The 15,341-nt window shown below is 41.3% G+C and overlaps 1 protein-coding gene across 1 annotated transcript in view; it reads left to right on the top strand.

Moving 5' to 3' along the window:
- The window catches only part of LOC135217114 (CDK-activating kinase assembly factor MAT1-like), a 116,199-nt gene that overhangs the window by 92,102 nt on the left and 8,756 nt on the right, over nucleotides 1-15,341 (top strand). The window contains exon 5 of the mRNA XM_064252816.1: nucleotides 11,516-11,719. Within this exon, the coding sequence (XP_064108886.1) occupies nucleotides 11,516-11,719 (204 nt within the window). The remainder of the gene's footprint in view (nucleotides 1-11,515; nucleotides 11,720-15,341) is intronic.

Genomic DNA, 15,341 nt, shown 5'->3' with positions numbered 1-15,341 from the left:
TGCAACAATCAGAAATGAAAAAAAATATCATCATATATAAATATTGGGATATATGACAGCGCAAAACAAATTTCATATATAATTGTATACAAATCGTGCTGTGAGCAAAACGGTTAAAGCTAAAGAGTTAATTTTTTTGTTGTATTGTACACTAAATTGCAATCATTTTGGTATATAACTCATTGTAAAACGATCAAGGCAACACAGAGAAAATATTATCACAAAATGATGCATGAATTCGTAACTCGTGGACGTAAAAAAAAAGCTATTTTCAAAAAATTCAACATAAGTCAAAATATTGTGCTAGAGACCTCCTGTTTGTTGCAAAAGGAAGGTAATTGATTGAATATTACTAGACTGTAAGTGTTGTAGCTTACAATTGCAGTTTTTGAGCATTTCGGTCGAGTTGAAGTTGACTGAAGGACAAATTTTTTCTATTTATCGTTTATATGAAAATATTTCAAAACTGATAAAAGCTACCATCATAGGTTGTTTTTTTTTGCTGTATTCTACATGAAATTGCACACATTTTCATATATAAAATTTTATGTAACAGCTAATCTAAGGGGACCGTCCGCTATGGCGGATGACATGTAAACTTGAAAAAATAAAAAATCGAGTTATTACTTGTATCTATGCAGAAACATGCCGTGCATGCTTTCCAGAAGTTTCAGCCAATTATTTTCACATAATGAAGATATAGTGGTTTTTAAATGATGATGTCATCGTAACTGCGTCGTCTGTATGACTTGAGTTTGACAGAATCGTTTTTGCGTGTTTATTTTTGCATATATACAGCGATTTTTTTCATAGAGTTTTATATATGAAAATGTGCGCAATTTCATGTAGAATAAAACGAAAAATATTTGAAGGTTGTAGCTTTTCTAATTTCCGAAATAATTGCATATAAAAAAAATAAAAAAAAAAAATTCGACATTCGGTCAACTTTAACTCGTCATACATGGTCGAAAACTGCAATTGTAAGCTAATACTCTTACAGTATAGTAATATTCAATCATTTGTCTTCATTTTGAAAGAAATTGGAAGTCTCTAGGACATTATTTAGATTTATGGTGAATTAAAAAAAAAAATATTTGTTTACATCTGCGCGTTACGAATTCATGCATTATTTTGTGATAATATTTTCTCTGTGTTGATTTTATCGTTTTACAATGTGTTATATACCAAAATGATCGCAATTTAGTGAACATTACAACGAAAAAAAAGTAACTTGTTACCTTTAACCGTTTTGCGCACAGCGCGATTTGAATACAATTATATATGAAATTTTGTTTTTGCGCTATCATATATCGCATTATTTATATAGGATAATGATTTTTTTTTTTATTTCTGATGGTTGCATACTAAACTTCAGCCAATGGCAAAAAAAGGAGCCAAAAATGAACTCTTAATCTTGAAAACTAAGCGCGCTGTGATTTTTTGAAAAAAATATTTTTTCCGCTTCCGCGCTCACTCCGAAACACCTCCGGCACACGGGAGACAATTTTTATTTTACCGCTTCGGCGTTTAAGGGTTAAGTCAAGTATCTAGATATTCGTTTATGCCAACTAGAAGCAAGAAAATTTGCTCAGAATTGCGTTAAATATGGCAAAACAAACTCGTGTTTGCCATCAGCTGATTTGAAACCAAAACATTGGCCGCTCTGCGGAATGCTAGCTTAGATTTGCCGTAGTATTTTATAATACAATAATATGAGAATACATACAATATTATTGAATACAGTAAAGTAATGTATAACTTTTTAAAGGATTTATGGAAAAGATGCCTAAATAATTAAATAACACCATGCATTTTTCGGAACAGTGGCGGACAAGAACAAACATGAAAAACATCCTCTGACAACGTGGAGGGTAGTTACGAAAGCTGCCTTAATTTGTATCATATTTATGTACAAAAATAAAAATACCCTATGCGTAATATATCTACATACACATTTTAAACATTAAAGCATGACAAGAATGAACATGAAAAAACATTGTATTTGTTAATGTGAAGGGCAGTTTCAAAAGCTGCCTTAGTACAGTGGTCCCCCCGTATTCGCGGGGGATGCGTACCAGCCCCCCCCCCCGCACAAATAGTTAGAATCCACGAATGTTTGGAACCCCCTCTAAAAATGCACATAAACTCCTATCCTGAACATGCAAACACCAAAGTATCCCTAAAAAGACCATCCTTCATCAAATATACATAAAATATCCTATTATGTTCATATTAATCTTTGAAAATATTATTAATACTTGTTTTTAAAGTAAATCTTACATTTTATGGTTATACATAAATACATACTATGTACGTACTGCATGACTTAGTTACGTATGTGAAAATAATTCAGTCCCCCCATAAGTATTCAGTCATGCACCTTTTCTTTCATACGGTTACTATTTGAGACATCCATTTTCTTTTTTACAAAGGAAGCAATTGTATGTGAAATCACAAATACCAAATGTCTACTTAAAGTATTATCCTACATCAAATATACCATTGAATTGGTATTATTAATATCATTTTAAAGTCATCTTAAACATTTTACCATTAGAAATATATAAACAGCCAATTGCACAGAGAGAGAGAGAGAGAAGAGAGAGAAGAGAGAGAGACGAGAGAGAGGGAGGAGAGAGAGAGAGAGAGAGAATAACTCCTTACGGTTTCAATAGATTGAAATGAACGTCTGTAGGCAACTTTTTTCCCCTCCCATAAATACATATATTTCTCCAGAGAAGAGAGAAAGAGAGGACTCTGCAATTATGTTTGTCTGTCTATCAATTCTTTTGCTGAGAGCGAGAGAGATAAAAGGAAGAAATAGAAACACCAAATGTATGACAAGTATCTTGTGGAGAGAGAGAGAGAGTTGTCCTTACAGTATTTAAAAGAGAGAAATGGAATGATTATTGTATTTAAAATACTCAGATATGAATTTTGTACTTACAGTTATAGTATTATTGGAAAATATTAATGATAAAACTTATTACATACATGTCCATGAAAAATGATCTCATCTCAGTAGAGAGAGAGAGAGAGAGAGAGAGAGAGAGAATTACATAAAACCATTAAATTCGTTGACCATTGTATGGCATTGTTACTTTCCCAGCTCCGAGCGTCACTGGAGTTATGAGGTAGGGAAATTGATACAGAAAAAGACGAAGGGAAGAATTTTCATTTGAAATTAGTTATCGTATTATTACTACTTCTATTATTATTATTATTTGAAAATAAAATAAACATGTGCATTTACCATAAAAATTCTCTCATCTCAGTCAGAAAGAGTTATCCTTACAAGTGAAATGGAAAGGTAATTTTGTAATTACAGTTTTATTATTATTATTATATTATTATTCCCATTATATTTATTATTATTATTATTATTTATGATTATTATTATTAAATAACTGAAATTATCAATAAACATTTTACATACTAGTACCATAAAAATTCTTTCATCTCTGTAAAAAAGAGAGAGAGAGAGAGAGAGAGAGAGAGAGAGAGAGAGTTTTATCTCTTTGTTCTCTCAAAAAATACTTATAACACTTCCAGCAAAAGAGAGGGAGGGAGTTACCACTATGACACATTATTATTTTGTGTGGCAAAAGAGAGAGAGAGAGAGAGTTAGCCTTAATTAAAAGTGACATGGATAGATTAGTATTGTATTTCTTTAAAATACTATCACATAATATGAATTTTGTAATTACAGTTATTATCATCATTATTACTATTATTATTATTAATATTATTATTATTATTTGAAAGTATTAAAACCATATAGTACAAGTACTATAAAAAAAATCTCGAGTCTCAGTAAATGAGAGAGAGACCTTACCTTACAGACCTTACATTTTGTTCGGGTTGCCCCAGGTCCCTCATTGTGAGAGAGAGAGATAGAGGGGGGGGGGGTGAGGGGGGAATTTCATGAGCACTTGATGGCAACAGCACAACAGCTCCTTCCCCCCTCCTGTCACTTAACTTGATACGCATGACAGTTTTAGTACCTAGAGTTAGAGAAAGAAGACTGGGATTTCCTTCATTCTTCCATAATTTTTTAAATTTATAAGCTAAAATCTTACTAATTCACTATGGTATTTTCTTTAATGAATTGATATTATTGCTGTATAAATTAATATTAATATTTGAAAATAGTAAATCATTTATTTATCATACAAAAAACATACATCTTTGTAGTAGAGAGAGAGAGAGAGAGAGAATTATTATTTTTGTGATATCATTTAAACTTATTAAACTTACTAATACAGTATTAATTAAAATTAATATTTGAAAATTAGTAAATCATTTTTGTATCATAAAAATGTATTTAGTCATGAAAATAAACATCAAAATACACTAATTAGGGATTATTTTCGTCGGAAAATTCTGCGAATGGGCGAGTCCGTCCGCGAATAATTTCTAGATAGGTTCCAAAGAAAAATCCGCGAATGTGTGAGTCCGCGAATACGGGGGGACCACTGTATCATATTTCTGTGCAAATTAAAAATACCCTATACAGTGGTCCCCCTGTATTCGCGGGGGATGCGTATCAGACCCCCCCGCGAATAGTTAGAATCCGCGAATGTTTGGAACCCCTATAAAAACGCTAAAAACAGCCTATTTTTTAGTTAAAACTTAAAAAAAAACACAAAATTTTCATACTTGGTTTTTTTAATAGTTTTATCACAAAAAGTGTATTTTATGATGAAATTGATAACAAAAACCAGGAATTTGTGGATATTTCTCATAGAAAAATACCGCGAATGCGCGAATTTTCCGCGAATAATGCAGGGAAACGTTCCCGAAAGAAATCTGCGAATGTGAGAGTCTGTGAATACGGGGGGTCCACTGTACATTATACATTTGCATAAACATTCTAAACATAAAGCATGAACATTTATAAAATTGACACATTGATCGCTAAATTTGCACTTTTTTTAACTTTATATTTTCGGAAGAGCGGCAGGCGTCGGCTTACAAGAATGAACATGAAGGGCAGTTTCAAAAGCTGCCTTTGTATCATATTTATGTGCAGAAATAAAAATACTTATACGTAATACGTTTTCATACACATTTTAAACATAAAAGCATGAACATTTATAAATCGACACATCCATAGCTAAATTTGCACTCATTTAACTATATTTTTGGCATAAAACAGCACCAGAGGCATATATTTTACCCTGATACCTATGTAATAACTCTCAATAAAATTTTTTAATATCATTTGCATAACATTTATGGGCCGAACGGTATTTCTACATATGTATGTACTCTAGACATAACAGCGCTAGCGGCACTGTTGACCAAAAATTGTGCCTTAAAAATACCTTAAAATGCCTTATTTTTTTAAGGAATATTTTTGAAGACAGCCGTAAAACCAATTCACTGTTGAGTGATTGCGCCGTTAACCGCGAGCCACCTGTAGTATAAAAATATTTAAAATGTAATGAGTATACATCAACAAAACAAATGCGTAAGATCGCTGGGATAGTGGATAGTTTGTCCCGGGATCTGTTGTTTGCTCTTGAGCGCCAGACGCGGTTTATGTCTTTGAGCTTTGCCTTTAGCAGAACGTCCGTTACCGAAGCAAATTGTAGAGAGCCTAGGATCCTTTCCTGGCTCCTTCGAGACGTTTGCTTGCACTTGAGAAATTGTCTGGTTGCTTTGGCTATTTCTTTCCTCTTCAACGACGGAATTGATAGTGTGTGAGTTCAAGTCCCACTGAATGCCCAACCACTGAAAGCGAGACTCCGGTGTCAACCGGGACTTGGTCTTGTTTATCTGGAATCCTAAGTGTTCCAGAAACTTGATTACGATTACTTTGACCATTGCTTTGTGGCATTCCTCGATGCTTGTGGCCCAAACGAGCCAATCGTCCAGATACGCAACTAGCATTATTCCCTGAGACCTGAATTCTTGAACCACTGTCTCCACCAATTTTGTGAAAATTCTGGGGGCCACATTGAGCCTGAAAGGCATTACCTTGAGGGAGAATGCCTGGTTCCCTAGCCTGAAACCTAGGAACGGGCGGAAGTGTCTTGCTACTGGAACATGATAGTATGCGTCTGTAAGATCGATAGAGGTGGTGACGGCCCCACGGGGTAGTAAGGTCCACACCTGCAAGATAGTCAGCATTCTGAACTTGTCGCAACGAATGAATAAGTTTAGACGGGACAAACTAGAATTATTCTTCGTTCGTTTGAGCCTTTCTTTGGCACGCTGAACAAGCGACCTTGAAACTTTTAAGTGCTTGACTTTTGACACTACTCCTTTCTGAAGGAGTTCTTGGGCGTACTCTATCAATTCCGCTGTTGGTTGTTGATGGAAGGTTTTGGATGGAGGAGGACCTTTGATCCAGCTCCACCCTAGTCCTTTGGACACAATGCTCTGTGCCCAGTTGCTGAACCTCCATCTGTGTCGAAAGAGGAACAGTCTCCCTCCTACCTGAGGGTTCTCACTGGTTCAGGGAAGGGCGTGTCCCGCGCCCTCCTCGTAAGTGTTTACCTCGGCTGGATGCTCTTCCGCCGCCTCTCTGATGGAAGGCACCTCTAGCTCTGCTACCCCTGCCGAACCTGTTGAAAGGTTGAAAGGACTGACCTTCAAATACTGGGTTGAAGGCCGGGGAGACAGCGTAGGAGGTGGAAGCTTGGTTTTGAGGCTGCGCCACCAACAGAAACTGTTGTTGAGGCTGTGACTTTGACGTAGATGGTTGCAGTACCTGAGATACCGGAACCGCCTGCATCACTGTCTGTTGCTGGGGAGCCTGGAAAGGCTGGAATTTGCTAGGCTTCTTCGATTTCTTGGTTGAAGAGGCCGACTCAGATTTCCTCTTACTGGATAATCCCCAGCGAACTTTCAGACTCTGGTTGAGTCTGGTAGTCTCACAGTGAACAGAGTTCACCACCGACTCTGGGAACAGATCGGCACCCCAGATCGGAGCAGCCAATAGCTTATTGGGCTCATGCCGGATGGTGGCTTCCTGCAGGACATGCTTCCGACAATTACGCCTTGCTACAATAAAATCATATAAATCACATTGCATTGTATGCAATTGTGATTTGGCTATGATTTTAAACAGAGTTTCATCTCCGTACATCAGAGATGATACCTCTGTCATAACAAGAGTATTGAGGGACCTGGACAATCTCATTTGGGCGTCGAATTCAGCCTGGATGAGGCTGTCCGGAAGCCTGGGTAGCCTCTCGCTAAATTGCGTGATGGCGCAGTCTGGTTTTAGTTTCCCGACCGAAAAGGTGGCCGGGAGATCCAACCATAGATCTTCCATTCCGGGGAGAAGGAGCGATGTAGGCTCCGTTTCCCGGAGCTGCGGCATTGGCTCGTCTCTCATCGCGGCCTGCATAGTCAGCTCCGCTACCTTCATAGTGAACGGGATGGGCGTTTCTCCGTCCACTATGAACATTGTGAAAGCGCTTTTAAACGCTTGGACCCTGGTGTTTATACACTCCCAATCTTCCAGGCTCCTAAGCCAATCACGTTGGGCTTGATCCCGGGAGAGGATAACTGCCTCCTTTGGGATCTTGTCCTCTCTCCTCATGGCCGCTTCCGTAAGGTGGGCATAACCGATGAAGGGGGGTTGCAGATCTGCAGGATGAAACTCGAAGTCCTCAAGCCTTCAAGTTCCACAGTCCCCCAACGTCAGCATCCCGTCCTTGAAGGGAGCGTACGACGAAATCCTCCAGGGATTACTCGCCGTGTAAGGAGGGAGAGTATTATAGTCCAGCATGGTTTGGGCTGCCGTGCCGGACTGTGCAAGACCTGTCGCGGGGTTCTCACGGAGACCTGCGATGAGGTTCTCCTGAGTGACCAGTCTTTCCGAAATGGCTCGGATTGACTGGCCTGACTCCTCCAAAGAAGATGAGATCTGGGTAAGCATCTCCTGGAACTTGTCTTGAACCAAGTTCCCGACCAGACTACCCATTTGCTGCTTAAATGAGTCTGTGTCGAAACCGGAGGGGTGGGTTCCAGTTTCTCCTTGGGGGTCCTAGGACGGGCTCCTGTCGAGGTCGAAGGCTGAGGGTCGGGTAGGAGCTGAGCCTTGTCCTTAGAAGACTTACTTCTGGAGCCCTTGGAATAAGAAGAAGTTCTAGGCTTCTCTCCTCCGGGATGGTGAGCCGGAGTTTTCTGAGAGCCACTCGAACTAGATTTCTTTGACAGAGTCTTGTGAAGCGTCTTGAGTTCACGCTTCCCTTTAACCTTAGGGGATCGCCTGGGTGGACTTCGGTCTGACCGACTGCTCATCCCCGGTGAATCCCTGGAAAGAAGAAGAAGCAGTGGGAGAAGAAGATCTAGATTGACTCAAGGGGAGACCTTGAGCCCCTACCAAACCGGCCTCACTTTCACTCCTACCTGCGGTGTCTACCGTCATGGGCTTGAGGTCCAGGTTGAGAGCTGCTGCTACTTCTAAGACCTCCTGGTTCCCAGGTTCCTCCGCGGCTAGAGCCACCTGCTCTTGAATGGTGGCGATGTAAGGGGCTGCCGCCTTCGGGTCGACATAGGAGGTCGGTTTACCGCCGAGGAAGATGAGGGCAGCCATCTTCTTGTCCAAAATGTATGGCTGCCCCTTCGTCACGTTCCGACCAAACCCTCCAACCCAGGCCTTCAGGGTGGTTTGGGCGGTGACCCTGACCGCTTGAGCACCCTGAAAGAGAGGGTCAGAATTAATACTTAAGACTACTTAAATTAACTTAAATTACGTACAGTAAATGATATATCACAAATTATATAGGCCAATAAATTATATGTGACAAGGTTTAGTATCCGGAGGTGTACTTACTCCGGAGGAGACCTGATCCACCAGCTCATAGCAGATGGTGCAGCTCTCGTGGTGCCAGACTGCCAGATCCCCAAAGCGGATCGCACAGGTAGCGGGTCCGGCAGACCTCGTGCCCACAGGGGTCCTGGAGAACAGCGTTGCAACCCGACTCCTGGCAGTGGGTAGCCTGTAAGTGAAATGATACACGAGTATCAACACTGACTTGCTGGACTAAGTCCATGAAGTGATATATCATAACACCGGATTGCACTGGAGTTCATAGACAATTTTAAGGCTTGGTCTCTACTTGCTCTTCTGCCGTGTAACGTGGTGAGTGTCCGATAGAGTTGGTAAAACTAGAATCAGTGTGTCCCCGGCGTTACCGGAGGACGAAAATATCACGGAAACAGTAGTACCTAACTTATACGCCGGAACGAGGAGTACTAGGATGGCGGGTGAGTAGCAGGGGGGGACCAGCAATTAGTGGCGGGGAGGATAAATCCGCTGTAAAAACTTAACATTAGAATAAGTAGGTGGTGAACCCGGGTGGTGAGCGGGGTCTCCGCCGATTTAGGCTAACATAAAGGATGTAAAGAATAAACGTAAACATGCAAAAGGTAAAATCAGATGCCGGAGCTTCTCTACAGTCACTAACCTTGGGGCCTGGCGATGCCGGAGCCCCTATCCGCCGGAGCGGGAAGGGTGGTGACTCGGGGTAAGAGAGAGCTCGGCCCGAGAACCGAGGAGATCCGAGCGCAGCCGAGCCTGGTGGCCAACCGAGGCCCGGCCGAGCAGGGAACCCCCCCAGAACTCCGTGATGAGAACGGTGCCAGCCGAGCCAGCGTCGCGTGTCCCCTTACTAACTCTCGTATCCCCCGCGTGGAGGGGGGGAAGAAGGGAGGGAGCTCGGATCGGTTGCCAGGGACAATGTGAACGAGCGAATCTCCCCCCTGGAGGGGGGAAGAAACGTGAGGGACTGACGCTGGGTGGCTCATGGTGATCGCCTGGCCTCGTCGCGGTTGTGGAGCGAGCCACGCAGTGAGACAGACCAAGCAATCTGAGGTGGCCTAGGCCATCTCCAACCGTCTCGAAAGGCATAAATACAAAAACATCCTAGCAAAAACACGGGGGGAAGGAAGAAAATCGAGGATAAGAGAAAGAATAGTCCTGGAGAAGCTGGGTCAGGCCAACCAAGAAGGGAGGGCAACTTGGCAACTCAAAGCAGCTGGCCTATGCTGATACGTAGGAACGTAGGGCGGTGGCCAGGGTGGCTCAGGACCAAAAGAAAGGACGTATGTCCTAAAGGAGCCTATCATAGACCTAATTACAAAGGAACATGCATGCATGAACTCTGAGCTAATAGGAGCGATGTAGGCTACGAGCTCGTGAGAACTCAAGGAAACCCCCGTGTTAAGATAAATGCATAAATAATCATAATGACACGTCAATAATGCAAAACCATAGTAATAAACATGTACTGCTAAAACATTCTAGCTCAATCGGTATAGGGGACTGAAAGTAGCACGAAACAATGAAACACGTGAGAGTGAGCCGCTCAGGGCGGCTCGGTAACAAAGCCGTCCGGGACGCCATCTTTCATAACCGAAATAAAAAGGTTAAACGGGCCCTTGCCCAGCTAAATTGACATGAAACACTTCTAGCAGTACTTAACTTGGATGCAGCAATAGCTTGACGTTCCATGATGCAAAGAATATCCAAAAAACGAGCACAAAACACAGAGCAAGAAAAAACACGTGCGGTCTGAGTGGTGCTAACGAAAAGGATGCCGTTAGAGGCGCTAGTGGTACCGTCAGAGGCGCTAGTAGTAGTTGTAGTGAGGAGTGGGCCTTGGTATGGCCCCTCTCTGGTAGAGGGATTTCGAAGAAGGATGAATCTAAATGGCAAGTGACCCGTGGTAGTGGTTTCACTCGCCCCAGAAACCATACCGACACCTTTATATATAAGGTGAGCGAGCCAGAATATTCTGGTATTTCCATTTTAGCTTTTTCTCTGGTATGTTAGCATTAATTTACCTTAGAAATGTGTGCTAAAGGGACATTTCACGTAGCGACACGGGCTGGGCCCAGAAATAATCTTATGGCCCGTCCACACCAGCGGGCATGCCTGTTGAGCACTTCCAGCTGTTCATATTTTCTCGCGCTTCTGAAGCAGTTTTACCAGACAATCGCATCATTCTAGCTCCATACTCTGTCAGTCAGTATAGTGGAACTGGTTATGGGAACACTGTTGGCTGTCAGGCAGAGCCCATTAGTGTGGACAGGGCTTTAGGGAACATGAAAGTAGACACTGTAATGTTCCACATTCAAAGAGTTGACAAAGATGTATAGTATACGTATTTATAGCATACACTCATGCAGAGATAAATCACTTTCACTTCTGAGTGCCTAGTACCAATTCAGGTAGGGAGGTATCATAAAATATCCAAGTCTATATGACAATAGACACTGAACATTATCAAGTGAAATCTAGAAGCGGGGTCTGTTATATTGTAAGTTTTTGTGAAATTAGTAATTATCATAATGACTTGTTTGTTAAAAAGTGCCTTGGTGTGTGGATTTTGTTTTGTTTACAATTTACTCCTTTTTAAAAGATGAGAATATATTTCATTTTAGATAATGTCATAATGTGTGTTAAAGATGATAAATTTGTGTTAAATTGGAATTATGATAAATTCTGGGAAAGTGTGATTTTTGGTAATTCCATTTGTTTTGGTTATTAAAGGAACTTATGGCATCAGAAGCAGATGCCAAAGCTATTTTAGAAGATCACAATAAGCGCCTTGAAGAAGAAAAGCAAAAAGAAGACAAGGATCGAGAAAGAGAACAGTTGGCTAAGGCACAGAGGGCACTCAAAGCAAAGGAATTTACATCTGGTGTGAAGATAGGATTTGCACAGATGATGAATGCACCAGTAAACACAACAAAGGTAAGAACAAACTTTCTTCAGATTATTGTTCAAAAATCTCTGCACTAGTAAATTTACATGGCATTCAATTCTGCCATAAACCACTTTGGTTTTAAAAGGGACTGACATTGGTTTTATATCACAGTCTAATTCATTATCTGTAATTGACATTCAGTGCAGCACTGAAGATTGAGTAAATGACAAATATAGAAGTGCAATTTTGCTGTCTGGATTGTCAGTGTTACCATACATACATATTTATCAATATGTATGTATTTGTATTTTTCATAACTAACAAACCCGCAGTCTCAACATTAGGATAATTCTTCTAACGAGGTGTGGGACCACCCACATACCCATGACCATGCCAGTTAATCTTTTACTACCTTTAAGAGAGAACATAGTTTATTCTTCTTTAAAGCCAGTTTATGATCCTTTCCCAATAATTATTTATGCAAAGTAGCACAGCTGTACATACTTTTAGCTATAATCTTTACAGAAACGAATGGAAATTGTACATACTGTACACAAAGAAATTCCCTACTTAAGTACAGTACTATATAAAGAATTACAAAGAAACAATATGTCTCCTATAATGTTGATTAACTACCTAGATCTGTCTTATAACTTGACCTTTAGTAGTTGTTCCAAACTGATTAATAGAGAGTTGTTCCGACACATAATACAAACCCTCGGTCCTTTACATAAAGAATTAATATTCAGCGCCAGCTGGACCGGTCGTAAGATTTACTAACTAGGTAGTTCGGCAGTAACTGCTTGTCCAATGGTCAGGAGTCCCGCCCAACTGGAGGTAAACATACCACTTTGCTTTCGACCGCCGTCGGATGAAAACAACTCTAAAGCTGCTTACTTCTGCCTATTTCTTTGTGAAATACTTAGTGTGTGTGTGGAAATGTAAGTACTTAATTAATTATTTTTGTTATTTTTCTGTGGAATTGCATCGCTGGAGACCATGCAGTCCCACGAAGTGGAGAAGCCCCCTCACCCCCCATCCAACCGGAGAGTGTGCCCTGGAGTGGGAGGCCGCAAGTGTGGGGCATTCCGGTCCGGCGATACTGTGGACCCTCATCCTTTGTGTACTCGGTGCCGAGGGCGTGAATGCTCTCGGGCCGTACCCTGTGATTTTTGTGTCTCCTGGTTGTAGGAGCAGTGGGAGTTGTAAAGTCACCAAGGTGTTGTCGGAAAGCTCTCCCTCGACACCTCTGGTGACAGACACGTCGTCTTCCTTTCTCCCTCCTATCCAACTCGATTTGTCGAGCGCAGACGAAAGAGCGCGACACCTCGACGAGAAGTTGTACTTGGGGCCTTCTGTCCGTTCAGGGTGGGATCTTTCCTCCTCTGAGCGAACAGGAGATAGCCCCCCAGCCCCCAACGCTTGAACCTGAATTGCTTTGCCTTCTCCAGGCGTGTCTGCCTCCGTGGGTGGAGATCTTCAGCAGGTGTGGCGATCGCTCAGTCTTCCGGGCACTCCAAGTACCCAGGGGCTGATCCAACACCTGGCTGTGGCCCCAGTTACTCATGAAGGTGCTTTCTCACACCAGTTGGGGAGCTGATAGAAATCTTTTACTAAAGCTTCATAAATCCTTAATCTTGTCAAAGCTGTCATATGGTTGTGAAGTTTATTCTTCAGCCTCCTCATCTAACTTAAGAATTTTAGATTCAGTGCATCATTCAGGTATTCGTATAGCCACAGGAGCTTTCCGTTCGTCACCAATACCTAGTATGCTAGTTGTTGCAGGAGAGATGCCCCTTGAACTCTATTGCCAGTCATCATTACTTCGGTACTGGTTTAGAGTGCGAAGACTCCCCAAATCTCTGGCATTTGCTGTGGCAAATAGAAATATTTTTAACGGTTTTTACGAAAGTCATCCAAGGTATCCCACTCCTTTTAGCTATAGAATTAAAAATATTTTAGAGGATACGAATATTAAAAAATTTCCCATTGTCCCCTTTGTGTATCCCAGTACTCCTGTCTGGAGGTTACCTGATGTGAAATTCTGCAGGTACTTCAGTGGAGCAAAGAGGGATAAATCTGATGAGGAAATGAGGTCCATATTTTTAGAGCATGTATCAGAGCATGTAGATACAAGTTTTATATTTACTGATGGCTCTAAGTCCAATGCTGGCATTGGATATGGAGTTTTTAGCGAATCTTTTAACGAAGAGGTGCACTTCCTTCTGTTGCCTCAAACTTTACAGCTGAATTGTATGGCATCCTAATAGCACTGGAACATATTACGACACTCCCAGTGTGTAGTTATACAATATTTTGTGACTCCAAAAGTGCCCTACAGTCCCTGGAAGTCTTTAATACTGATCATCCCTTGGTGTTGAAGATCTTGCAGTGGATTTTCTTGCACCAAAATAGAGGCAGCATTATTTCATTTTGTTGGGTTCCTGCCCATGTGAACATATCGGGAAACGAAGAGGCAGACAAGCTAGTCAAATCAGCAGCGCAAACTTTGGTATCGAGAAAATGCCCTGTTCCATATCGTGATACATTCTTTGATATATGGAAATCTGTCCAGCATTTATGGGCACTTCAGTGGGACAGAGTAGGCCCCAACAAAATGAAAGAAATTACTAGACAGACACACCCTTGGAAATATGACCTAATACCAAGGAAGTGGGAGGTTGTATTGTGTAGATTACGTATTGGCCATACGCGTTTAACTCACGGCTATCTGATGGATGGGGAGAATGAGCCCTTCTGTGACGATTGCTTAGTTCCGCTGACTGTTAGGCATTTGCTGGTTGAGTGTCCCAGTCTAGTGGAACTTAGTAATCGTTTTTTAGCTTATAGTAGTGAAGCAGGTGGTAATTATAGCATGGCAAAACTGTTGGGAGAAAGCATGTGTGCTAATAACTTTATCTCTTTTATCAAAGAAGCTGGTCTTCTCAAATATATCTGACAGCTGTGCTGTCTTAGTATATACTTTCTTTCCCCTTTTTTTGTTTTATTGTTATTTATTCGGATTAATTAACAATTCTTTTTATTTGATCAGAATTTTATTCTGATTTTTATCAAATTTATTTTATTTTTTTAAAAATCAAATTTATATGTCTCTTTTAAAAAAATAAAACTTATAATATATTAAACAAGATTTTAAATAAAGTTAAAAGATCACACTTAGTATTCGGCGTCGGTGACCCTGGTAGTTGTGACGCCAGAAAACCCACAATCAATCAATCAATCAATCTGAAGAGAACTCGGCACCTCAGGCCTGAGTGTCAACGCCTCTTCATTAGCACCGGGGTTACCAAGAAGTAGGTGTCCAAGAACACACTTGCTGGCTTCGTGAGGTGATCAGGAAGGCTTACGCTGTGGATATGAGTGACGACACCCGTACCCTTCGTCTGAGAGCCCACAAAGTCAGAGGTATTGGTCCAACTCTTGCATTCCGCAAGAACTTCTTCGTGGCACAGGTGCTGAAGGCAGGGGTTTGGGCCAACCAGACCACCTTCACATCTTTCTATCTTCGGGATATCACCCACAGGTCCTTGGACACCTTCTCCTTGGGACCCGTGGTGGCTGCTCAACAAGTTATGTAGCTTACCCAGCTCCTGAACGGACAGAACAGCATCGCATCCTTATGTGACTACGTGAATGGACGAATGAGAG

Source organism: Macrobrachium nipponense, chromosome 7 (assembly GCF_015104395.2).
Source record: "Macrobrachium nipponense isolate FS-2020 chromosome 7, ASM1510439v2, whole genome shotgun sequence".
In the NCBI taxonomy this organism is placed as follows: Eukaryota; Metazoa; Arthropoda; class Malacostraca; order Decapoda; family Palaemonidae; genus Macrobrachium; species Macrobrachium nipponense.
Note: the sequence above shows the minus strand (reverse complement) of the source record. Positions and strands in the feature narration are given on the sequence as shown.